This window comes from Choloepus didactylus, chromosome 3 (assembly GCF_015220235.1).
Source record: "Choloepus didactylus isolate mChoDid1 chromosome 3, mChoDid1.pri, whole genome shotgun sequence".
NCBI lineage: Eukaryota > Metazoa > Chordata > Mammalia > Pilosa > Megalonychidae > Choloepus > Choloepus didactylus.
This window is the reverse complement of record NC_051309.1, coordinates 23,347,102-23,373,665: the sequence shown is the minus strand read 5'-3', so window position 1 is coordinate 23,373,665 and position 26,564 is coordinate 23,347,102. Positions and strand designations below refer to the sequence as shown.

General features: G+C 37.1%; 1 protein-coding gene across 1 annotated transcript in view; it reads right to left on the bottom strand.

The window, feature by feature from the left end:
* The window catches only part of LOC119529270 (cytosolic beta-glucosidase), a 127,936-nt gene that overhangs the window by 54,465 nt on the left and 46,907 nt on the right, over positions 1 to 26,564 (bottom strand). The window contains exons 3-4 of the mRNA XM_037829506.1: positions 18,127 to 18,923; positions 17,284 to 17,407 (exon numbers count right to left, since the gene is read on the bottom strand). Coding sequence (XP_037685434.1) covers positions 17,284 to 17,407; positions 18,127 to 18,923 — 921 coding nt within the window. The remainder of the gene's footprint in view (positions 1 to 17,283; positions 17,408 to 18,126; positions 18,924 to 26,564) is intronic.

The following is a 26,564-nucleotide window of genomic DNA, read 5'->3' as shown; positions in this document are numbered from 1 at the left end:
AAGCCAGGCATAAAACAACAAATATTGTACAATCTTGCTAAAATTAAATAATTCAAATATGCAAATTCTTAGAGTCAGAAACCGGAATACAGGTTACCAAAGTCTGGGGTGGGGTAAGGAATGGGGAGTCAATGCTTAATTTGCAGAATTTCTGTTTGGAGTGATGGAAAAGTTCTGGTAATGGATGGTGGTGATGGTTCCACAAAATTGTAAGTATAATTGACACCACTGAATTGTATATTTGAAAGTTGTTAGAATGGGAAATATTAGTTTGCATACATATTACCTGAATAACAATTTTTTAAAACCATAGAACTATGCAATACAGAGTGAACTCTAACAGAAATTATGAACTATAGTTAATAGTATAATTATAATAATACTGTTTCATCAATTTTAACAAAGTTATGACACTAATGCAAAAAGTGTCAATAATAGGGAAACTGGCAGGGGGGATTACGGGAACTCTGTGCTTTCTGAACGATGTTTCTGTAAACCTACAATTGCTGTAATAAAAAAATGCACACCCTTTGACTCGGTAATTTTCCATCTAGAACTATATTCTATGGACATAAACAGAAGCTAAGTCAAAAAAGAAATTCTCCAGTTATTTATCATGATTTTAGATTAACTGTCAAAGTGAGCATAAGCATTTAACTCTGCCAACTTCCACATTCCTACGGAGCCTGACTAACAAAATACAAAATAGATGAAACCTATATTAATGCTGAAAACCACAAAGAGCTCATTCCATTTGCTAAAAAAAAAAAAAAAGTAAGATTTCTGGCTTGCCTGCTGGAGAGAGAGGGCAGACAGTACCAGATTTAAGTAATAACTGAAGATAGAACAGTATGGATAGAAGTAAACAGAGAACACCCATGTGGAAGGGAGATTCTACCTGAATGGACACTACAGCCTGGATTCTTCCCAACCATGCAGAAAGAGAAAAAAAATTAGACCCTTGAAAAGACACTGCCTTTCATAAGAAGGGAACCACTCCCAAAACTGAGGAAAAAATGCTTCATCTCAAAGTGATTCATTGTAAGAACAGCTATGTTTAGAAAATCTCTATCCTTTAATCTCAAAGGAGATTAGTTGCATTTATGAAACTAAAGTAAGTAAAGAGATCAGGAAAGAGCAGATAGAAAAAATAAATTGCTGAATCAAAAAAGACCATAGTGCTAGAGATCATAACATAGCAGAAAATCAAATTAGTAAAGTAGAAGATGCAGCTGGAAATCTGCCCAAATCTCACAGAAGGGCGAAGAGATTTAATTATGAGAGAAAAAAATGAGACGTGGAGAACATATTCAGAAAATCTAATACTGTGTATATTAAAATTAACTTCTCAACTGGAGGTCATGGTACAGACAAGGCAGACCTAGTTATTAAGAAATAATAGCACAAAATTTTCTTGAGCTTAAGAAAAACCAGAAACCATTATTGAAAATGACTTATTAACAAGTTAAATTAATGAAGAAAGGAATCATCTGTATATATTTGAAGGGTAAACAAATATTTTTATAAGCATCCATGCAGATGCTTGATCACCTATAAAGAAACAAAAATTGCTCTATTGTCAGACTTCTCCTCCACAACACTCAAGTCCAGATGAAAATGGAGCAAGCCCTTAACCAAAAAGCAAGAAATTTACACCCATCCAGTTAGATTGCTATTCAGGTGCAAGGGCAACAGAAACTCATTTGCAAATGCTCTGAACGCACCACACTCATGTAAAACTCTTCCTAAAGTATTTTTCAGAAAGATTTATCTAGGATTTCACAATGGCTGACCACAAATGAGAACACTGGTCTGCAGTATCTTTTCAAAACTAGGTCTTTTGCACTCTCAGATCCAAAGGCAGTCTACACTCCATGCAGACAATACTCCCTCAATAATAACATGTAAGTTCCTAGATTTCCCTTGTAACTGGATAATCAAAGCCCTTAATTCAGTGATTCTCAGCATTATCTGCACTTCAGAATCCTCTGAGGAATGTGCAAAATTCCCAATGCCTGAGCCACACCACAGCCATGTTATTTAGAATCTCCAGGGTGGAAGCTACATGTCAGTAATTTTTTAAAGCTCCCCATGTGATCTAACCTGCAGCCAAGGTTGTCAAGCAGCCTTGCTCTACAGACAGCAGAAGATAGAATATTTTAAAAAAGAAGAAATGTAGGGGTAATTTTTTCTCCCCAGTCAGAAGATGCAAACTTTCCATTTTAATATTTTTAATGGCCCAACTTTATTTCTTTTCCAGCTAAGATTATTTTAAAATATTTGCATGCTCTACTAAATGGACACTTTAGGCTTTGCTGGTTGATCACCCTTAGAAATTCCAAAGCAATGGCTTGTGAAAGTTGGCTCCATCACAGACCACAGACTCCCCCGAACTATATCCCTTGCACAGAACAGATGAATCTGAACTAAATTTGGAGAACACAGTTTTAAACTAGATTAGTTTCAGGGTCAACAAATGAGAAGTAGACACATGCAAGGAAATCGGTAAATAGAGGAAATAACAAGTTCCTCAGTACTATATAACAAAGGAATGTTTTTAAAAACTGCTCAAGTATCTTGCATATTTAATAGGATAATAATGAAAGCCAGCATTAAATATCTGGGGTTCTAATCTAGTCAGGGTCAAAGCAGCAACTCGATATTATGTTAAGTAGCCCAAGGAAGCACATTAATCCCTCAGGTCACTGTGATAGCATTGCATCATTGAGCTGCAGGAGGGCTTGCATTCATTAATGGGATTCTAACCCACTGGTTTCTGAAATATGTGAAAGACAGAGGCTCTATCCATGTAGCAGACAAGGTCATGTCTTTGGGACAGGCCAGAGAATTCAGACCAAAATGTTGGGTCCATAATGTGTTAGCCAGATCTAGTCCCCCAAACTGTTCCATCCATCTAGACATTTATTTTTTGATGTTCTCTACTACAGTGAAGGAGGTTTCCAAGTCAAACACTTCATGATTGATCAGAGCAGACTTGACTTTAAAGAATTAAATGTGTTTACTTATAATTCCTTTAAGTCTCTACTTTATAATTCATGGTTTTTGTTATCAATGGGAATTACAGAGATTCAATTCTAATGCAAAAATATTTACCTTGAAGAGTTTGATTAAATAAAGCCAACCACATCATACTGAGCTCAGAATTCATATTAAGTTTCAAGACCAGAAAGGAAACCAACTTTCCATGAGCTATAATCTTTCATGTCACAAAAGCAAAAGCCAGAGCATGTCAGGGAACCAAAGCTGGGCTAGGATATGAAGGGGTGTTCTGTACCACACTCTCCCTGCTAGGCACAAGGTAAAATATTACTGGTAGGTTGGCAGCATGATGAAACCTCATTACTTCAGAATGGTTTAATTTGGAATTTGTGAGAATTCTGTCGGGGTCACCGCTAAAACTTCTGGGGACTCAAAGAATTTAGAACAAGAAGGGATCTTCAAAGTAACTACATCGGAATGGCAGCTGTGTCTTAGGTAGTTCTGTATCCCCTACAGAAGCAAGCCATGTGGTTATTCAATTAATATTAGTGACTGAATACTCGTGTGGAATGACCCTCCACATGGGGCAGGCATCCTCTCAACAGCATCTGTTCCAACACCGTCTATTGATGGGTCCTAAGGATCTCCTGAGGACGCTCATTCCCTCCCCAAGCCCTCTAATTGCTAGAAAGCTCTGCCTCCTGTTGAATGGATTCCTGCCTTTATATAACAGGCCCACAGTGACCCAAATTCTTCCCTCTACAACACACAAAATGATTTTTTTTTTAGTCTTCTACCTAGAGTTCTTAAAAATGTTTAACAGACATTAACAGGCCTGTCCCAATATGAGACTATCCTAGACTCTTTCTTTCTCCTGGGTACAATTTAAGTTGTGAGTATTAATGTTAATGCTCAATGGTGTACAGAATGGAAGATGATATTCTAGATGTAAACTGAGAGAGGTGCTAGTTCATCTAATAATCAGGAGATTTGATACTATGAATGCAAATTTGGCAAATTTTTAAATGATAATATATATATTTACTTACATGAAGACATTCAGCAATTTGTAACAGGTTTCTAGTCTAGCCTCCTTCTAAATTTCATTTCTAAACAGGAATCCAATCATGTCACCCCCTTGCTTACTATTCTTCGGTAATTTCCACTACTTCCATTCAATTAGTAAGTATTTCTTAAGTTCCTATTATGTCCTGGGGTTATAGAAATGAACAGGAAAGCAAGGTCCCTTCTCTCATACAACTTATAGTCTATAGTAAACAAACAATAAATATAATACCAGATAAAGCAGATAGAAAAAACTAATGGAATAGAAATTGATTGGAAATGATGGTGATACTTGAATCTGATCCTCAGGGAAGGCCTCTGTGGGAAGGTGAAATTTAAGCTATTCGATGAAGATGAACAAACCTTAATAAAAATAGGGGCAAGCATGTTTCTCTCTCCTAATGAGCTTTTTGCCATCTGAAAATGTTGTCTTCTGCAAATTTGTAACGCATTCCCTCAACTCTTCACCCAAATCATTGATTAAAATGCTGCATAGGATGAGGTCAAGTAGAAAGAACGTTTAGGTGCCTAGAGAGTTCCTGCTAGACTGTCTTGTACAACATCTAATTACAAAAATTTCACAAAGTAAATAATTTGTCTTTAAGATTTCCAAAGTAGGACAGAATTTCTCCCCTATTCAACATCCATGAACAATAGAGAGGACATGATTCATCTTCAACCCTGCACTGCACTGCTTAATTTGAAATTGTCCGTTTCTCCAGGCAAAGCTGCATAGTGAGGACCAAAGGAACTTAGATGAAGTCATTTCAGTATATTAGCTCTGCAGCAACAGCCCCCATAGTAGGCTCATATCTTGGTACCTCAACAGGATACAACTCTTTCTTCTCCCAGGACAAGAGCACATAGGCCTTTCCTAGAATCTTGCCTTCTCTGGTAGCATGCTGTTGAGTTAGTAAATGAAGCCTGGTAGAAGCCTGAACCATTTACATATCTACATAAAAGGCACTTGAGAGCAGTACTCTGGAAAGGGGGAAACGGATGGATAAAGTCCCCTACAACATGATTTGGAGCTGCCACTGGTCCCCTGTGAGCTTAAAAGAAACAAAAGCCTTGGGTTGTCAATTTGCACAATGTCTCAGAAGGTACAGTTTCCCCAGCGCCTGACTTTAGCCAGGACAACCTCCTGTAATACTAAGCATAAATCTTTTATTTAGCCTACAGCTGCTAACCTAATTCACCCTGACATTTAAATCCTGCAGGTTATTTCACTATAGCATCTCCTACATACAGGGCTCCTGCTTATCATTACACAAGTTCTACTTTGCACAACTCTAGAGTGAACCCTTGACATAAAGTCATTGTAGATTTGTATGGTCTTTGAGAGTTTTCCAGAAAATGACTGTGAAGTGTTTTGCAGAAGGGGAGTCTCATTCTTAACAGTATAAAAACACCACATGGGCTAGCAGCGGGGCTGCCTCCTAAACTCCCACTTAAGCAATGCCTTTTAAACGTATGAGCTACTCAAGGATGCTCACTGCAGCACTGTTTGCAAAAGCGAGAAAATGGAAAGAACTCCAAAGTCCATCAATAAGAGAATGGATAAATGAATGTGGTCTGTTCACATGTCAGAATGCCATAGATCCATTTAAAAGAATGAATAAAGGGTAAAAGTATCAACATGGATTCATCTTAAAAGAGCACAGTGTTGAAAACAGATGTGTATAATATGATGCCATTTATGGAAATAGTAAAATGCAGAAAATAATATATAACTAGTTGATGAGTAAATATAGTTGTAGCAAAATGTGTATCTACTATAATAGGTAGATACACATCAACTTCAGGATGACAGTTCCCCCAGATGAAGGGGGGAGGAAAGGAAATTAGGCAAGGGTACAAAGGGGCTTCACCTCGGTCAGTAATACCTCATTTCTTTTTTAAATGTAAGGTATGTCTGGAAAAATTATAACATTTGTTAAATCTGGGTCACAGTTATAAGGGTACCTGTAATTTTTTTGTATGTTTGAAATAACTCGTTTTTTTAAGTGAAAGGAAAAAAGGAAGATAAGTTTCATTTCCCCAAAGGAGCTAAAGTGTTTCTTCCTGTTATAATGAGACCCCTATTATTCAGTGGTTTTCCAACTTTTCTTTTTTTAGCAACAGAGTCTTCCTTTCAAATGAAAATTTTTATGGATTCCTGATATATACAACCAATAAAAACTGAGGTGCCTCGGAGCCCTACTTTCTCTCCCTCTCTCCATGCAATCTAACAGAACCCCCAAAGAGAACTCCAAGGAACTCAAGTCTCCACCAAGCACAATTTGAAAACTACTGATGTGACTAATGCTGAATCCCTTTTGACCTGGCTGCAAGAAAGCTGTGGGACAGTCTGCAAGTTTTATGCCAACAAGTATGCTTAGGAAATTTGCATTCTCCCTTCTCCTTCCCTGGTCCTTATTTACCAGCTGGTATTTCTTTTTATCAAGTATCTGAAAGTAATGAGCTGGCCCATCTTCAATAATAGACTAAAATGAATACCTCTCAACAAATTTAAACTGGCATTTCTTAACTGCCCTCTCTATTATTTGGAATTATGGAGATTTAACAGTGCTTGTGTTAACAACCACAAAAATATTTGTAATAGTAACACAAAAAGAAGATAGAAAACAAAGAAAATCTTCCCTTAAACAGAAGCAAAGCAAAGCAATAAAGGACTTACAGTGAAGGCAATTCTTGTAAGAGAACTCAGCATTAGAAAGTCAAAAGTTAAGAAATAAGAAATACCATATAAATGCCCTTCAACCACTATCCAACACACACATTTCGTATGACATTTCTGTGACTAATAATGTGTTGGTGCAGAAAGCTAGTGAAAATATTTTCCTTTCCATTTGGGGAATGTTCTTAAGTTTTAACATTTCACGTTAACATAAATTCATTTGTTCTGCCAGGTGATCTCATGTTATACTTATGAAAATGTCACAGTTTATTAAAGAGTCCTATTCCATAAAACATGCCATTGACCATACAAATATACCAAAGTTCAAAATCATGGTTCCCAGAAGATTCAAAATAGCCCTATAATGTAAATGTGGCTTGTCAAATAGGATACATGCTTACAGAAGTTAAATAGATAGAAGTTTGCTGTAGCTAAAGTAACAGCTTACCATTGAGTTGCTGGCTTTTAATATATGTCTATATAATGAGAAAGTATCACTTTGGGAAGAAATTAATGAGAGTAGCAGTAACAGACAACTTAACAACTGAAGTAGAGCCACCTAGGGAGCTCAGTCACAGAGAAATCACAGGTTTACAGGAGAATGCTGATTACTGCTTCCTGGCTGTGCACTTGGTCTCCCCTATCCTCACTTAGCACCCATGCAGTCATCACCCAAGAAGACCTGTCCATTCTGACAGGAGCACCCTGACCCCTCCTGCCCTTCTCTCCAGGGCTGAGAGTTGCCTGGATTTTGAGAGCAACATTAGTCTTTCAGCAGGGATTCTGCCCCTTGGCCTTGCTCCCCTTTACAAGAAACAATCAACCTCCTTCCCTCCAAGTCACAGAATAAGTGTCAGGGATGTCATCTGGGATGTGAAGGACATTATGGAAAAGAAGACTGTCAGTTTGGAAAGATGGAGTTTAGAGCAGGGAAGAGATTTAAAGGAAGGCAGAATGCAGGAGACAAATGGTGGCTGATGAATATTATGTCCTATGCTAATCAATGAAAAAACTAAAATCAATCTGCTTACCTGAAAATATACCTTAGTGATTGAGATCACAAAGGAAAAATAACATTGATTCATTTTTTGTTAAGCCACCTTTTAAAGTAGCATAAGACATTGGTATGGGGGTAGAAAGGAATGGTAAAATAATGTGGTAAGTTCAAAGAAGAACTACAAAAATGATAAAATGCATGGTGAAGTTTTCATCAAAAAGGTTACATAGCCTAAAAAGTCTAACAAAAAAAAAAAAAAAGACTAAAACATGATTGGAAAAGAGGAAAAGTTGATGAAACACCAAGATAGATTGATTACTAATGTCAGTTGAGATGTCCATCTCTAGACATACATAGGAAAAGAATAGACAACCCTCAGGGCTGTGTGATGTAGCTATTCATCTTCCTAAAATCAGAAGGAATGACCAGCACCAGGACTTTGTGATCAAAATAATATGCAAAGACAGTTTTGTATAGACTTAGGACTGTCACTAAAGAATATTCAAAGATTAATTCTAGATTTCAGAACATTGGCTCTGAGACTGGACATAAGACCACTGTAAAGGTGAGTGCCCAGTTTATCCATGGGACAGCGTTTGGGGTCTAACACACAAATAAACTCTTTATTAGTCAGATAGTGAGGAAATGGAGTGCTCCAGCTAATCAAATATTTTTTGTTAATTGTTACCTCATGCAGAAGGATTACAAATCTTTAAAGAATGAGAATAAATTAAAATACACTTAACATTGAAACTAAACTGATTATAATTTAATCTTTCTCTAATTATTCAGAATGCATTTCAGGGTCATCAAGAGAAGCACAAATTACCAGTGCTTGATGACTGTGCAGGAAGTCACAGTTTTTTCTAAAATCATGGTTAATAGATGCTGGGTAACAAAGAATTCACTGCAATAGTCATCATTTGGGGGATTTATGTGCTAGACATTTTGCTAGGATACAAAGTATATCATTAATCCCCACCAAAAGTAAAATTTCACGGATGATGAACCAATACTCAGATTCAGAAAGGTCAAATAACTTGTCCAAGGTTAAACAACATGAAAGGGTGTCAGAGCTAGGTTTCAAACACAGAACTATCTGCTCTTGCTCTATGTCAAATAAGCAAATCCTTGTTGAGTAAAAAAAGTTATAAAATTTGCTGCCTGTCTGTACAAAACTTATACACAGTCAATGAGTCAAGTTGTTTGTTTTTCCAAGAATGCTGAAAGATTTTTTCTGAGCCATTCTTAATATTGCTACTAAGTATTCATGAAGGCAGCAAATTTTGGCCATGAAATACTTCTGAAAAAAATTTTTTAATGCAAGGTAACTGCTCAAAGGATCAAGAACACCTCCTGAACATCTTAGGAGTAAAATGTTTTAAAAGACTAATGCAGCATAGCCTCAGTCACATAACAAAATGATCAACCAATAAATGTGTGCACTTAATCTACACTTACTCATGTTTTATACAATGATCTAATACTGTATTATTCTACTTATTTTCACTTACAAAACACATTTGGCTTGACTATTATTCATAAATGAACATAGCCACTTAAAATAATTTAAGACTTTAGACTGGATTTAGATCTATTAGAAGAATAAATTCCACTTGTCGGGGAGAAAAAAGGTTATTTTATCAACAGATGTGAGACAATCTTTCTCCCATCATCTACCTTTTAGTCTCAAGCTCATTTGTGGCTTCGTGCTCACCTTCACTCACCAGTACCAATTAATATTCTTCAGGTTCAAATGCCTTTTCTTCCTCCACCTATGATGGTTTCACTTATCTCTGAAGCAGACAGTGAATCCTGTAACGGAATTTCACAAACAAGGAGGAAATGTGGCTTAACTTTAGAATGGCTCAAAATAATCTCAGGCCATGATACTGTGTCATTAGCAAATCTCTGTTACTCCTCATTCACACAAAGGAGACTTTTCTGTTGATGAGAAGATGGCCTGATTCAGAGCTGGGCCTCTGTCCACCACCTCTGTACATAGTGTTTCCAGGTAAGCCTTAAAAATTACTTTCTAGTCCAAAAGAAACTATTTTCACTCTAGCACCAGACTGGTATTTTCATTGTATTGAAGAAAATGCTACCTAAACAGTTACTTGGAGTAAAAGGAGCCCTGATTGGAATAAGCTCTGTGCTCAGACGTTCTGAATAGAAAAACAGACTTCAAATATATGAAATCTCCGCACAGAATTAGGACAGGCCCACAATTCTGAAAACGCTGCAACTTGATCCCTCCTAATTCAGGATCGTGCCCAAGGACAGAAGTTTCATGGTCAAGTTAAACTTAAGGAGAGTAAAAATTACTGCCCTGACTAACTAAATTAAATGATGCATTTATGGCAAAGTTTGAAAATCAGACTTAACTGTCTTAAGTCTTGATAGATTAGGTGACCTTTGCCATGATCATGTTTTGAAAGTTGATTTCACTACTTGTGATTATAACCACCAGGAACCACTCAGCTGGGGATTTTGCACTAATGTTTTGAACTAATGTGTGAATTCAATTTCCTCTCAAGATTTTATGTTCTCCACAGTGACTTTGTCAAATTTGAATCTGAGGTAACCCTTCTGACACTATGAACTCCAAAGGATAACCTTCTCAAGGGGAGAAAATTGTGGTTCATTTTCAATATGAAGAGGAAACACACTGATTGAAGGTCAAGAAAATGTTACCTGGAACCTGAATCAATATCAATAGAAACAGTTCACTGAAGAGCAAGGTCTAATTTTATATCCCAATAATAAAGGTGTTCAAATTTCACATTAAGTAGTTGGATGAGAAGAATGAAAAGTTTTAAAAAAAGACCATTAATTATAATTCCTTAGAATTAATTTTATAGCCAAAGAAATTATCAAGAGTTCTAATAAAATATGATCTTTGACATACCTGCCCAGAAAGAATATTTAGAGGGTCACAGAATTCTTAGGCTGGACGTATCCCAAAACATCAGATAACCCACGCCTTCATTTTTCAAATGAAGAAACTGAGGCATAGAGGGATTAAGTGCCTTTCTATAAAGAGAGCTTAAAAGCTTTAGCATAAAAGGAGTAATAAAATAAAGACAATATATGAATAATAGGGGGTATAAAGGGTATGGGAGTCTGGGGTGTTCTTTTTATTTTTTTCTATTTTTTTATTTTTATTATTTTTGGGGCGAGTAATGAAAATGTTCTAAAATTAATTGTGGTGATGAATACACAACTATCTGATGTCACTGTGAGCCACTGATTGTATACTTTGGATGGATTATACGGTATGTGAATATAGCTCAATAAAATTGCATTAAAAAAAACTTTAGCATATATTTCAATTATTGTCACCCCAATTCCAAGTTTAATATCAAAAGATTATAATTAGCACTGAGTTGTATAATATAAATGCATAAAAATTGTTCTGATGATAGTAAAAGCTATTAATTTTATTTTATTTCTTTAAAAATAGAAAAAGCACAATGGTAGCTTAAATCAAATGTTTTATAGCAATTCCAAGTAGTAATTAAATGTTTCTGCTAATCTAGACCCAGTCTCCTAGTCACTCATTAAACTTTCACTGAGCACTTACCAAATGCTAAGTATATAGCTTAAAACCCCCAAATTTTATTCCAGTTAGAATATTTTCTTTTATAAAATGATGAAAAAAATATTTATGTACACTCCTGCATTTTTTTCTCCTGAAAACAGTTTTCTTTCTTCCTTCTTTTCAAGGGTTACAGTGGGTATTGTCTTCAAGAGTCAGTGTCTCCCAAATTCTAGTTCATTCAATTGTTTTATTCAACAAGTACTTAATTGTGACACGGCTGCAGTTATGTAAGGACCCATGTATCTGCTATGGCACCATTTTGTATGATTTTCCTCTACACAGTGTCAGGCAGAAAAATAAAAACCACAGAATCAAAGGGTCTGGATGATGAGCACCAACCCCTTCTTTTCATAGTGGAAAACACCAAGGTCCAAGTTATATATCTGGCCAGGGTAATGGATGTCCTTAAACAAGCACGTAAAGTAAATGTATCAAATATAAGAACAATATCCAACATTTTAGGGTATCCATAGCACATATTGACATAAATAATCTCATTTTATTTTCACCAGCTAATTTTGGGTTAGGCAGAAGAACAATTAGCATTGTTCCCATTTTACAGATGAGAAAGTTGACATCCAGGACAAAGGTAGGTATAGCACTGGGTGGACATGGGGAGAAGAAATAGAGGAAAGTCATCTGGCATATCTCTGTTTAAGGATAACCCTGTCATCTCTGGCCGTCTGAGCATATGTGTGATCTGGGTATATACGTCTGTGGGACACAAAGATTGGAAATTGTTTCCTCCGTGACTTTTCAAATTCCACATATCTGTGCACTGGCACACACTAACAATTCTTGTGCACAGCCTTCAAATCTCGTTCTTCCTTTTTGGTTCTGATCTAGCCCCTCTTTACTAGCGGCCGTCCAGTCCACCGAGGAGCAGCCTTGCTAGCAGTAGCAGGTGACTGCAACATCTCACCCTGCACATACAGAAAGTCAAACAAGGAAATTGCATATAGTCTCCCTGTGAACCATAAGATGATGTGCTCCAAAAGGGAAAAGATGACAAAGGTCTCCTTTGAGAAGCAATGAAACAATAGCTATGAAGTGGGAATCTACATTTGGGTATTTGGGTATCCATTCTGAGCTTGCAATGGATTTTTAATTGATTACTTTTCTTAAAGGGCAATGTATTCACCTCTGAGATCTTTCTCTAATTCTTAGGACACTGTCATGCATAATTAGAAAAACACAGGTGCTTAACTCATTTTGTCCAGTGAAATGGGCCTCTGTGATCTGAAATTGGCCTGGGCAGGTGGCTGCCAGGTCTGTACTACTTTGGGAAATGGATGAATTTCTCCATTACTGGCTCTCCACGGGAAGGGGAAGAGAAAGTGGGGAGAGAATGCTGACAGACAACAGGAGGGTGATACTGTGCTCAGCATATTGTCTTGGTGGTATACCCAAGCTGCAAGATTTATAACCTTTTTGTTACAATGTATCAGCTTCAACACTTTCAGTGAAGTCTTCAATAATTTCGATGACATCTTGCTGAGGGGTTTTGTCATTAAAAGCCTAAAGCTGGTCATTAACAAACCTTCTCTGCAATCATCTACCGCTGTGCTAACTCAGGCATGGATCTGGCTAGAAAGTTGGGCTGGCTCAGAAACTTTCCAAAAGATTGCATTATTTTTCTGTGCAGGAGACATTTCTTTAGGGAAAGAAAATACAGTTCCCAATCATTTAATCATTTATTTCTCATCACCCATTGACTAACTGCTCTCTGATGGATTCAACCAAATTCGACAAACGTGTGGAATACCTCCTATATAACAGGCACGGGACTTGGGACTGAATATGTAATTACAAATAAGACACAGTTCCAACCCTCAAAGGATTCACAGGCAAAATGAAACAAAACAAAAAACCAACATTTACAGAATCCTTAGTAATGTGCTAGATTCTGTGTTTAGGCTTTACAAGCAATTATCTTGTTTGTTCTTCAATGACCTCTAGGATATAGATGCTCTTATTATCCCCATTTTACAGATGAGAGGGCTGTTTAAGAATTTTCCCAAAGTTATTGAGCTTGCAAGTGACAGAACTAGGTTTCAAATGCATGTTTTGCCTGAATTCAGCACCCAAGTACATTCATTCACAGGATTGGGCTAGGAAGAAGGTAAAGTACATGGCATTCCAGGTCAAGGGAAGATCATGGGCCAAGCTAAAGGCAGATACTTGCTGGATATGTATGAAGAACAGGTTGGACACTGGCTCAAATCCCGTTTGAGGAGCATTTAGGACATGGGTGGAGTATTGTCCCTTGGCAACAACTTCCTTTGGCTTCTCGCACTTCCTCACCTCCATAACGACATTCAGATTGTAAAAGGATCCATTTGTGTGCGTTAACATATGAACTCAAAACATGCATGCTGGCTCTGGAGCAAAGATTGGTGTAATGCTATGGCTATACTAAAGATTCATATGATGTAAGCAATGCTTAACTACTTAAAGACAATGCTTCCTGAACTTACACAAAAAGTCACGTGACACAGCAATTCCAGCTACCCAGTTGCTTGGCAGCTATTTCTCCTGCCAATGATTTGATTTTTCACTTAACCTGGCAACATCTCCAATGGTAACAATAATGAATGGAGGGAGTCCATTGCTGCTTTCCCTGCTACAGGATTTAGACTGTAAATAACCAGAAGGCCAATGTTACAAAACCAATCCAGAGCTTCCTTAAAAAAGAAATAATGGAGAACAATGCAGAGATGGGAAGTATTATAATCTAGGAGGAAAGAATTAATAAAACAACCAGTCTTCGAATGACATTTTCAAATAATAAGGAATATAACTTGGAGGTGATATGTATATTCTTAAGGATGCACATTTTTTAATAATAATTTTTATCATTGATTCAGGATATACTATGTGCCAGGCAATGAGCTAGGGGCTCCTTATCCAATAGTTCATTAAGTGGAATCCTTAAAACAACCCTGCCAAAAAAGGCATTATCACCATTTTTATAGATGGACAAATTGAAGGTTGGAGAGGTTGATCAATTTGCCAAAGACCACTCATTGAATAAGTTGCAGAGCTGGAATGCAAGCCTGGTTATATGTTATTTCAAGTTTCTGGTGTCACTACTATGTTGTCTTACTGTTATCTATATCTCATTAATTAAAATACAGCCTATTCGAAGTGTTTAAATGATACAATGACTACAGAAGCATTAGCTGATTCCTTTTTTTTTTCCTTAGAATGCCATTTTCTATCTCTTTTTTTTTCCTCCTTTCCCAAAAGGAAACAGAAACATTAGCTTACTTTTTACTGCTCAATTAATTGCTGTGGGATTTTACCTGAAGAGATCACTAAGACCTCCAGCAGGATGCCATTGATCCAACTATAGTGTCATTATGTGCCTGTCTGGATGCGTGAGGTCAGAGAGAAGGCTTTGTATTGTGGGAATCACAAGCCATCATGCATCTGACTCCCTGGGTTTTGGAGGGGATCTCACCTGCTACGACTCCCACAAATGTCTGCCTTGGCCTGTTATTGTTTTTAATTGCTCACAGGGTGCTTCTTACTAGTAAAGTTCTTGCCAATTAAGATCATCAGCACTACCTGAGAGGAGCCTCAAGAAATCCATCAGTAAGTTCAACTCTACTCCCCAGAGATGAAGCAAGATACGGGATATGTGAGCTTTGCCCAAGGTCATAGAACCTGTTGCCTTTCAGAGACGGCATGAAGCACTTTTAAATAATATATTCAAACCCAAAGTACCAAAGGTGAGGAGGTGGTTTGGTGTGGTGGGACAAGCAAGTGTTTGAGTCAGTAAGTGCTGGACTCAGAGAACATATCTAGTACCAAAACAATAATAATAATTTTATATATATACACATTCTGCCTTGCTTTAAGATTCCTTAGTAACTCTGTGATCTTGAGCACATTATTTAGCCTTTTTGAAACTCAGTTCCTCATATTTAAAGTGGGAGTAATGACCTCTAAGGTTGTTATGAGAATGAAATGAGATGATGGTAACAAAACATTTTTATTCCAAGTGTTAGAAACCCAATTAGAACAATGTTAAGCAAAAAAAAAAAAGCACTTTATCATAAGTAAAGTCATATCTTATGAAACTCAAGAAGAGTGTGTGCAAGTAGGTCCAAGGGGAACTGGAATCAGGGTTCAGGTGTCATCAGAAGCTTTCCCCATTTATTTTCTCTACTTTCCTTGGTGCATCTGCTCACCTGGTAGGACACAGCCACCAGTGGCCCACACTAATGTATGGGGTTCTTTGCCAATATGTAGATTTATACATATTTTTAAAGACTACAGTTTTGAAAAACAAAACAAAAATAGTATTGCATATTAATTGCAATGGATCTAGATAGTCTATTATTAAGAGTCATAAGAGAAAATAGTTGCTATGAATAATCACTGCTTTAAGTGTATAATACTTTTTTCCATAAAGTAATTTAAAGACAATAAAAATTCAACAGGTTAAATATCAAGGTTCTATTTCCTAACCCTATTCTCTTCTCCTGTCCCTCAGGAACCCAAATGGTCTCACATTTTCCTTAGTCTGTAAGTTCACCACTGAGTTTTTAGCGTTAAAGATCTAAGGGGCTGTACAAAGCACTTGAAACTATTTCTAAGAGGAGTGAGATGTCCTTATACAATTAGCACTAAACAGAGCATCAGGCTGGGAATGATGAGAGCCAATTTCTATTTTTCTCTCTGTGCCCAAAAATCCATGGAAAAATTTTGGACAAATCATTTGTGCTCCCTGTATCTATCCATAAATCTGCCCAGATGTAACTGGCCTACCACTCTCTCTGCATGAAGAGAATTCTCTCAGGATAAAGCCTGGGAACATCAATGAATAAACTATGAATAGGCCCATTTACAGGAGAGGAATCTAAGAAAACTGGAGAAGTCACTCTCTTATTAGAAGGTTAATTCCCAGCCAGAGGAAGAATCTGCTTTGAGTGTAATACAAAATTATTTTGCTAGAATCAAATTGTAGGAATCCAATTGCCCTCTGCCAATAAACTCCAGATCTGTGTGAAGGATCAGGTCAATATATATCAGGTTTTGGAAAGAGACCACTGTGTATTTCTTTCCAAAATTTCTGACTGACTGTAGTATATTACTGAATAATTTTGGAAGAAATAATTCCAGGATGTTTCAAATAGAATGATGAGAAAGGAGTGGGCCTATTTTGGTAAAAAGGAAATTGAAAGTCTCATTTTGTGTTGAATTTTGTTGCTGTGCTATGAGTCTTTCATCAGTAAGAGGAATTAAATTTGGGAAGCAACAATGTTTGATGAGATAACTAATGCATGGAAGTGAACTGGTCTAGGAAAGTATATAACCAACTAAAGTTTATTTCATCACATTTGTTTTCAAATATGAAAAAAAAATCCATGAGGATAAAATATTTACCAGAAAAATAATACTGTCTTTAAACACATTTCACAGATTCTATATAATAAAAACAGTTTCCAAATGGTCTGTTTGGTTACAGCTTAAATGAAATATACTTTGATCCAAGGCATATGCCATTTTGAAGTTTACTGCACAAATGCTTAATTTTGGTCCCTTTAAACCCTGTCAACTTGTTTCTTGGTAGTTAGGATATTAAAATATGCAAATAAGCATACTATAGTTGGTCAGTGCTAATCTTTCTGTAATAACAAATATCTTCTCCCAACAGTCTCCCCTTTCATTCATGTCTCCTTCACCCAGGAATCACAAAATGCTGAAGACAGTCACTTTACACTTCATTAAATTTCTGGAGGTTGAAGCTAAGCCAAAATCCTCACCTTCCCTTTTCCTAAATACTTTTTCTTCCCTCTCCTAATTACATAGCTTTACACTGATTTACATGAATTTCAGCTTTCAAAATCATTGGTCTTTACTGAATGCAAATAGGTACATAGAAAATTATATTAAGTTTGCACAATTGATCTTTCATCATTTCAAATGTACCTTTGAACAGTTCCTGAAATGTCTGTCTGAAATACTCCCAGCGCTGAGCGTCATCAAGAGTTGTAGGGTCACTCTGGGGAAACCCATTCTCAGTGATGTAAATTACAGGGTTATTATACGTATCCTAGAACAAGAAATCAGAAGTTTCATTCCAAACAGATGCTTTAAAAAAAAAAAAACCATAAAATTAGGTGCATTACCCTCTCTCTCTTCTCTAAGCTATAACCCCAAAACTAGTTTTCATCAAATTGCACTGACCCTATTAACTCAATTTTCCAAACACTGACCTTTTATGACTAACAATGGAAAAGCAAAACTGTATAAATGTCCATGAAGACAGTCAAATGACTCTAATTATAATGACAGGACAGAAATATCTTTCTTTCATCAGCATCTGCTGCTTTTCACTGCTCCTTAACTCCTTGGTCCCAAAAGAAGCTACATTCTCTATCCCCCCACAGGATGGGTCCTGACAACTGACAACTTGAAATTTTCATTTCAGTTACCTGGATGCCAACCAGCATAACTGAGACCCAAAAGGGACACAGCTATCTAAATACTTAATATGCCTTTTAAATATCACAGTTGTGACATTTCCAAGCTATTTCTATAGCCATGACTGACTTTAACAACAAATCCTAATTTTTGACCATGGGTTTTGAAACCCTTTATCAGCTAGTTACCCCTCACCAACCATCTCTCAAAACCTAATATGCTTTTCTTAGGTCAATAAATGTGCATGCTATTCCCTAAAATCACTTTTTTTTTCAGGTCAACACATAACCTGTCTGCCCCCCTTCACATATCTGGGTGTACATGTACACAAACAAATGATGTATTTACCACAATGTATTTCAGTAATTTACGTATTCCCCATGGTACCACATAGACCCAATCTATATTTTTCCAAGATGGATCTGGAAAAAGTTCAATCTCCACATCTTGGAGAAAGCTCAGTTCTCCTTTCTTGTTTTCCTGGTACTTGACAAGGCGAGTTGTATAATACTGCACAGCAAAGAAATCAGCAGTGCCTTTAATCATTCTCTTCTCTTCTTCTGTAAATTCTGGAAGCCTTGATGATGGATAGCCTTGCTTTTTACTCATGGAGGCAACCTGGGACTTGACAACTTCAGGATAATCTCCATCAATAAATATAGGTTTAGCAAAGAAATCCAACTGAAAGGCAATGGCTCTTTTAGCAGCTTCCTGGTCAGCCACAGAATTGGGATCTGCTGGTTCCACCCAGCCAGAAAAGAAGGCTATGGACACCATACCCTTCTGCTCTTTTCGGAATAAGGAATCATAGCTGTGCCAGGATCTGGCATGAGCCTTAATCAAATTATGAGCTGCTTGATAACCTCCAGTTCCAAAGTGTGGCACACCTGGAGGAAATACACCAACATCATATGCTAGCAGGGCAAGAACATTAGGATCATTTATGGTGATCCACTGCTTGACTCTATCCCCGAATGTGCTGAAGCAAAACTGAGCATATTTGTTGAAGGATTCAATGATTGCCTCTGACAGCCATCCTCCTTGGTCTTCCAAAGCCTGAGGTAAATCAAAATAGTAGAGGGTCACAATGGGGATAACCCCATTTGCTAACAAATCATCAATAATTTTGTTGTAATAGTCAATTCCTAGGAGAGAAAAAAAAATATGAGAAGAAAAGTTGTTTTTAGGACATTGGCAATAAATTCTAAAGGGGAAAGTATTGAGAAAAATTTCCTAAATGACTTTCTTCAAAGTAACCTTTATTTGGGTCAAATATTACTTCCTAGGTATAATCAATTAAAGTCTGTGAATAAACATGACGAGTTCCAAAGAATACTGATCAGATGGTGAAAGCACAATGAGGTGACATGATTAAAAGACATTTGTTCTGAAATGCACACCTTTGGGCAAGTTGCTATCACATAATTTTGTATTATTTTAACACTTATTGTAATGATTGCTTGCTTGCTTGTGTTGTCACTTAGACACATTAGAGTACAAGATCCATGAGCACAGAGACCTCGCCTAGCTTGTTCACCACCAGATCCACAAATTCTAGAACAGTATCAGAAATTTAGTCAGTACTCAATAAATATTTGTGGAATGAAGGAATGGTTCTCAGCTGTATTAAATATAAGGTCATGTAACTGAACCAGTTGACTGCCTAAGTGCTTTTCTAGAACCATCAGTCTCACAAGTATAGGGAAAGAGACCCACTGAGTATGAACAAGATCTCAGCATCTGTTCCAGAATGTGGGTTTACTCGGACACATGGCCCAAGGCTTGGGACATGGTTAGGGGTTTGCTCTCAAATTCTGACAGATCAGAAATACATAGCCACTTTTGGTTGGCAGCTGATTCTTCCCGATTGCATGTGTATGAGAGGGACCTTTCTGGATAGTTGCAGAAGTCAGAATGTTATTTAGTTGAAGACACTCTACCTTGGAAACCAATGCAAAAAGATATCGGGTCCAGCCTAATGTTGACTCTGAACATGAAAGAGAACTTCTGAGGAAAGGCTGATATTAGTTCTTAATGAAATTTTGTGTCTGAAAGTATGGAAGAAACCTAAATTTAGAAGAAAGAAACAGTCCAATTTGAGAGGTTGTTTTCTGGATAAGGATTGCAAATTCATATGTAGAATTGTGTCACATTGAAAGTCTGCCTAGGAGAATGGTCCTTTTCCTTTTTCTAACTTAGTTATCTTCCCATTTAAGAAAACAATAATTCAGCTTTTTGCATGTATTTTATTCATTTATTCATTCCTTAAATGCACATTATAGAGAAGCTACTATATGATTAACATGCAAACATAGACAAGATAAACCTTGTCCTCATGTAACTTAAATTTTAGTAGGGACTACAGATAAATACATAAACAATTACAATGCAGTAATACTGATTAGGGTATTAGGTACAGAATACTCTGGAAACACATGAAAAAGGTTACCTATCCAAAACTCACAGTGTTTGGGAATGTGTTCTTAAAGCAGTATAGAATAATGGTTTCAAGTACAGATTGTGGCTCCTGGCTATCTGAATTTGTATCCCAACTCCTACACTGACCAGCTCATTGACCTTGGAAAAGTCACTTTCTCTATCTAACTTTTCTTTCTTCTTCTGTATAATGTGGATAACAATAGAGATATACTTCAATGAAGTATTGTGAGAACTTAATAGTAATTTAATTGTTGTGAAGGTTAATAAATGGGACATGCTTAGCATAGTTGTTGGCATATGGTAAGGGGTCAATACAGATTTGCTATCACTCTAATAATAATTATTATTATTACTAAATCATATATTTATTATTATTATTATTAATGACATCTAAGCTGACACCTAAAAGATGAATATAAATTATCCACATAGGGCTAGGAGGAAAGAGTGATCCAGGATGAGAAAAATGAGAAACAAATGTGGAAAAGACCAAAGTAGCCATGGAATACACAATGACCACTCAAAGGAGAACAAACTGCAGTCATTTATCCAGAGCTTGCTATAACAAGGGAGTCAGCCACCATCACTTACATTTGACAGAGATTCAGAGATTGTCTGGGGATTGGGAAAGCTTCAGAGTAGGGGAAAAGAAAAGTTAGGCTATGGTTATGTTCTGATGGGAGGTCACTGGCATGGGAAAGAAGAAGTGAACTAACCAGAAATTGGGCATCTTATGTGGTTGGTCTGAGGAGCATATTTGACTTGCTGGTTTGGTCCTGAGTTAGAAACAGGGGTAAAAAATAGAGAAGTTGGCAGTCATCAACCAAATCCTGACTGTTCTAATTGCAACAGAGATTGTAGTTTGGCTTCCTTGGCTGCTTATGTTTTATTGTCATATATGGTCTGGTCATTTTCCATTTGTACATTTATTCACTCAGTGAGAAGGGTCTGGCTCTTTCTGGGAATGGGAATGGGAAAGAGAAGATATGGCTCAGCAGAGAGGGAATAAGAATAATGATAGGTAAGCAGGGTAAGAAGATGCCAAGTTATGCAGTCAAGTGTTGTCTGTCTGTATCTCTGTATGAGTGTGTATTTTTAAAAAAGCTCACTTGTTTGCAAACTGGAACATAATGTGAGCTATATAAAACAACTCCATACTTGGAAAACCCATTTGTATGCTATTATTTAGTTGGTAGGCAGAATAATGGCCCCCTACAGATGACCATCCCCAAATCCCTGGAACTTGGAAATATGTTATCTTTCATGGCAAAAGGGACTTTGAAGATGTGATGACGGTTAAGGACATTGAGATGTGGTAACTATCCAGATTTATCAATATGGGCCCAATCAAGTAACACAAGCCCTTTAAAGTAGAAGAGGAAGGCAGAAGAGTGAGTCAGAGAGAAGCAATGTCAAAAGAAGAGGCAGGAGAGCTTTGAAGCATGAGAGGTACACAACCCACCATTGCTGGCTTTGAAGGTGAATGAAAAGCACCATGAGCCAAGAAATGCAGCAGAAATGCAGAGAGCCAGCAAGGAAACAGTACCTCAGTCCTACAGCCACAAGGAACTGAATTCTTCAACAACCTGAATGGGCAAAGAAACAAATTCTCCCTTAAAGCCCTCAGACAGAAATGCAGCCCAGCTGATACTTTGATTTTAGCATAGCAAGATTTATGTCAGACTGTGACCTGCAAATCTGTAAGTTACTACATTTGTACTATTTTAAGCTACTAAGTTTGAGATACTTTGTTGCAGCAGCAACAGAAAACTAATACACTCATCATAATGTACAGAAGCTTTTCTTTCTCTCTCAGTGAAAGGGCATTCCACAATTCTATCTCTGGGCCTCAGTAAGCCTAAATTTCCTCATTTGTAAAATGGGATATCCAAATATGGATGATGCCATAGTCTTGATATTCATTACAATTTTCAAAGTCAGCTTCTTATATTGACTTTGAATAGAAAACTAATGTCAACTTTCATTTATTGCACTCATACTATTGTACTGCATGTCATGCATGCTTTTTAATCCTAGCACTGAAACCAAGGGATGGGCATGCTTATACCCATTGAGCATATGAGGAAACTGAGATTCAGAGTGAATGATTACTGAGCTTGCAGTCATAATGTTGTCAAATATCACAGCCAACATATACACCCAAGTCTCTCGCACTACAAAGACTGAGCTGTTCTCACTCTGGCTCCCAACTTTTCATGTTTTCTAATGTTTCAGAACCAGAAACATGGTAACTCTGTTTTTCTAGGCTTAACAATCATCTGCTTTGGAGCTGATTCATAATACCAGGTCCTATTCTTTTTTCTTTTTTGTTGGAATTACTGATTTATCTCTTACAAGCATCATTAGATATGGCACAATTGTTAACAATGCCAAATCAGCAAAATTCATACAACATGACAATCCTTAGTTGAGTTGAAGATAAACAAATTTTCAGAACTTTTTTTCTTACTCAATAGTCATGACAAAGCAAGAGAACACTGCATGGTTAATGTTCATCATTCAGAATTGAGCACTTAACTCTGGCTTGTAAAGATCATTCAATATTGTTAGGAAACATTCCCATGAGGTAGTGGAGTGAGATTCTAAGAGCAGAGTTCCAGAGTTAGGCAACTCAGACAAGGATCATGGGAAAATCACTTGGCTTAACTATGCCCAAGTTTTCTCATCTAAACAATGGGAGTATTAGTAGTGCCACCATGAGTTTTGTGAGTATTGAATAAGAACAAATTATCAAAGATTTCTTTAGCCTGGTTTATCAGACTGGTACAATTTTGTGATAACCTATTCTACGAACAAATGTGTGTTTCTAAATGATATCTGTTACCAATCAGGGCTCATGAAACTTTGAGAGGTCATTTGGACCTTATTCTGCTTCTGGATATTTAGGAGAGGACTGATTATCTTCAGGACTCAAACTTCCTTAGCCTTATTTTGTAATCATTACCGTAAGTTCTCTGTTTTAGTTAAGCCCATTTCTTCTATTTGCTTTTTGAAAATATGAAGTGTGCTTAAATTAGAGATTGTTTGACTATGCAGAACAGAAACCTATCCAAATCAACCAAATATAAAGGTGGCATTGTGGGCAAGGGGGTGATAGGTGTGGAATAGGTTGGGCATTATTTGAAATGATCAAGAGATATCAAGTACCCAATGACAAAAAATAACTGCAAGTGGAACACAAGGGATTCAAAGCTGGGAGGAGAGACCACCTTTGGCTCTCAGGGAAGATTTGTGTCTCCCATCCCTGCTTCTCTTTACACATTTGCTCAGTTCTTCTCCTTGAACAAGCTTTCTTTACACAGTTAATTTGACGTGTTCTCAAAATGGTCATCCCATCCACCTAAGCTACCTCAACAGTTCCAGTGCCAACCACTAACCAACTCAGCTTCTCAGGGTCTTAATTCCAAACATCCTTGAGAGTAGAAGACATTTGACCAAGCTCATCTTTTTTTCAATGAGGTCACACAAGTTATAAGTCACAGGGAAAAGTATCTTTCCCTCATCCAATTGTCTATGGTCAGCAGTGCAGCAGGGTTACGTAAAACAAAGAAGTGGGGAAAATCTCTTAGAAGGAGATGTGGTTGGAACCTGCCAAGTTGACCTCTCCACTTCAGAAAATAACTGAATCAGAATTCTACTTAATCAAACTATAAATATCTTAATGTAGAATTGATTTTGATCAAGTGCCTACCATGAATCAGCATAAGATAACTCATGATTTTGCTCCCCTGGTTCAGTCCTCTCGAGGCTCACAGCACCAATTTCTTTAATTGCACCCAGGATCTTTTGCTGCATTGCCTGGATTAGTTTCTTTTTGTCGCAGTAAAAAAATTACCCAACTATTTATGGCTTTAAACAGCACACATTTATTATCTCACATTTCTGGAGGCAGAAGCTGAAATGGTTCTCCCATAGCTAAAATCAAAGGGTTGGAAGATCTGCATTCCTTCTGGAGGATGTAGGGTAGAATCTGTTCCCTTGCATTTCCCAGCTTCTAGAAATCACCTGCATCTCCTGGGTCATGGGCCCTTCCTCCAATTTCAAAAGCAGCATCATGGCATCTGCTCTCCTTTCTGACTTCTTCTTCACTCCTTACATCTTCTCTCTCTTACTCTGCTTCTCCTGCCTCCCCCTTAGAAGGACCCTTGTGATTATATTGGCCCACCCAGATAATCCAGGATAATCTCCACATCTCAAAATCCTTAATCACCTTTGACCATGCCTTTAGAGAAAACATCCTCACAGTTTCTGGGGATTGGATATGGACATCTTTGAGGGTCCATTATTTTGCCTACCACACTGCCCAATACAGAATAGGAGCTTAATGAGTGTTTGTCAGTTAATTTATTTCCCATCCCTGCCAAGTACACTCATGTTTTAAATCTTAAAGTAAACAAGAAGAAAGTCTGCATAAAACTCCTTTTTTTGTCCAATACCTGGGACTCCTAATAATCACCTGAGACTTAAACATTTGTGGCAGATATTAAAATGCACTTGAACAAATCAAGAAATACTGAAATATGTCATTCCAGTTGCCAGCTCAATTTCTTCTTGTTAAACCTCAAAAACTTGACATTTGAAAGAGAAGAGCTGTGTAACAATTCCATTTTGTAAAATATTCTAGTTTGGAAACATAAGATTTTACAAGTTTCCAAATGTACCTATAATCAAGCTTTAAAATAGGTAGTCAAATACACGTGAAAAGGGGATTCCTTGGAAAGGTTTTTTTTAATTCCTGGCATGCTCTTTGAGAAAATATTTAAAGGGAAAAAACAAATGATGGCCTCTCTGGTTTAAAACTATTCCAATTGCTTCAACAGATGACTCCACCAGAGTGATCAACTATTTATTGAAATTCTTTCTACTGGAAGCCCCCTGAATGCCCTCTTGTTCAGGGTAAACTCTGTAATATTAATCAGCTATTGCTTTACAGAAACTGGGGCCAAACACAGAAAGCTGAGTGCAGAGGGCACATGATCCCCACGTGAGATGTGCCCAATTCTCCACATTGTTCAGGCAGCTTTAGTGATTCCAGCCCCACCACTACTGCCCTCCAGCTTTTTTGCATTCCTCCTTTTAGATTACTAACTCTATGGTACACTTCCACAAATTTCTGTAGGTCTGAAGTCAATTTTATGTTGAGGTATGGGTACAGGTCCATCATCCTTTATCTGAAAATCTTGGGGCCAAATGTTATCAAAATTTGTGGGATTTTATAATTAACACCTCCAGCAGGTCTGAATCAGTATCCTTCTATCAGACACATTAATGTTTCTGCAGTAAGGTATATACATATTCTCACCAAGCTAAATAAACTGAAATTATAGAGTTTTAACATCAGTTCAAGTGAGATTTGTTGCCAAATTAGTTTTTAAAATAAACTTCACATAAAAAAAGAAAAGATAGTGTCCAGAGCCTTTTGGATTGTAGTAATTCGAATAAGGGATTATGGACCTACATTACGAGTTGGTGGCTTTTGCTTGTTTTTTTCCTATTGCTTACCTTCCAAATGGAAGCTCAGTGAAAACTCTAAATTCCTAGAATCATGGAACATAACAGGGGAAAAAGTTTTAGTGTTATAGCACCTCCACTTCGTTTTACCAACAGAGAAAATGTAGCATAGTGAATTCAAGAGGTTTGGCAAGGATGTAAACCAGCTCTACATTGAATTCTAGGTCTTGACATCAGATAGACCTAGAACAAAACCAGTCTTAACTAAATTTGTGATCTTGATAAATGTATGCCCAGACCTATGCCCCAGGTTATTGTTATTCCCTCATTTTAAAAAAGCCCCTCACTCACAGAGTTGTTGTGAGGATTAAATCATAAAGAGCAGGTGCAACACTTTGCAAAGTGAAATTCATATACTACATGCTCAATAAAAGGAAGCCATTACTATTCTCAGAGTGATTGTTATGATTGTTATTGACTTTTAATTAAATTCAGTAAATGACAGCTGAAATATTCTCTGCAAGGCGCTAGAACTAGGTTACAGGAATAAACAAGACAGAATTATCTGATCATTTGACTGTAAGCATTTCAAGGATAACAGAAACAGTGAAGAACGTGAGAAGTACTCTGAGGGGATTACTAAGAGTCATGGGAATAGAAAACATGATTTTTTTCTGGCTTAGAATAGAGGAAGACTTTAAAGGAAGACTTTAAAGAAGAGGAGGCATTTGAACTAAGTCTTCACAGGAGGATAGGCCTTTAGCAAGAATAGTTGAGGGTTAAGGAAAGGCCAATCCAGATAGGAGGAAGAGTGTAAGCAAATCCCCTCAAAGACGGAGAATTGTGTTGTATGGTTAACAGGTAGTGGGTTATGT